The sequence below is a fragment of the Sinocyclocheilus grahami genome, unplaced genomic scaffold, assembly GCF_001515645.1.
Source record: "Sinocyclocheilus grahami isolate Dianchi unplaced genomic scaffold, SAMN03320097.WGS_v1.1 scaffold3928.1, whole genome shotgun sequence".
Lineage (NCBI taxonomy): Eukaryota > Metazoa > Chordata > Actinopteri > Cypriniformes > Cyprinidae > Sinocyclocheilus > Sinocyclocheilus grahami.
In genome coordinates, this window is record NW_015508960.1 from 16,545 (window position 1) to 17,697 (window position 1,153).

Genomic DNA, 1,153 nt, shown 5'->3' on the forward strand with positions numbered 1-1,153 from the left:
AAAAAAAACACCTCAGTTTTTTTCATAGGCACAAACTGAGCAAAAATTGCTGATATTTATATGGTAAAAAAAACAAAAAAAACAAGACAAATTTCTGATAGCTTGTAATGTAAAATGTAAATCAATTGGAACCTTTTAATAGTATAGCAGACTACTTACATAAATAGCATATAAATATCAATTGTCACTCCATACCTCCCAATAATATGTTTTAGTAAGATGATATTTAAATGCTTAGTTTTATGATAAATGCTCTGTAGTTTTATTGCATGGGGCAAATCAATGCAATGCAATACAGTGATTGAGAAGTAAAGACTTGCCTGATGTATCATATTTGATACATTTTTAACATGATTAAAACATGTATGGATAATCAGGTATATCTTAAGTTGCTTCAGTCCAGTAATTATTAATCTTGTAATATTACTAACAATATGAAAGTTATTCTTGCATTTAATTTGTAAAGATTTCACAGCAAAAACTCACGTTACTGAATAGAGACATTTTCAGAATTATACTAAAAGGCCCTTTACTTGCTCAAAACTATCAATCAGATGGCAGAAGGCATGTAGCAGATTTTGAACAACAGGTTTTTCTGCAAAGTTTAGAAATTTGTGTATCAAATATAATAGTATGCTTTAGAGTTAACATGACCTTTTAACACCGAGACATACATTAAAACATATTATTTCTTAATTCTAAAATCCAACAAAATTCCAAAGAAAATCTATAAAAAATTTCCAAGAGCTTCAAAAATATTGGCCTCCAGAATTTTTCCTGCACTTTTACCAATCACAGCAATTACACAGCATCACTTCCAAGACAGCAATCTTCCCTGACGAGGATTAGATCTAATCTCCTGTAATGCTATTTACGCACCCTTCCGTAGAGTGTCACTGGGTGAATGGTGGAGAAAGTAAGTACATATTCAGAAGGTTCCCCTTCTCTGTAAGAGGGCCACTGGTTTCCCCCACCTTGTTTCAATAACTTTCCCATTAGTGGGATAATGCAGGCATTCTAAATTTAATTTTTACATCTGCAAAAATCATGTACAGCTCCCTTACTTTAGAGAAGATGGTATGTAAAACTAATTCCAGAAGTTACAATGCAAATTATGGAGGATATTTTTCATACCATGTGTATAGATGTTCCC

The 1,153-nt window shown here is 31.8% G+C and overlaps 1 protein-coding gene across 1 annotated transcript in view; it reads right to left on the reverse strand.

Moving 5' to 3' along the window:
• The window catches only part of LOC107576563 (progestin and adipoQ receptor family member 4-like), a gene marked incomplete at its 5' end in the record, with an annotated part of 7,856 nt that extends 6,706 nt beyond the window's left edge, over positions 1–1,150 (reverse strand). Inside the window, one exon of the mRNA XM_016262723.1 lies at positions 1,135–1,150. Coding sequence (XP_016118209.1) covers positions 1,135–1,150 — 16 coding nt within the window. The remainder of the gene's footprint in view (positions 1–1,134) is intronic.
• Positions 1,151–1,153: the final 3 nt, after the last annotated feature.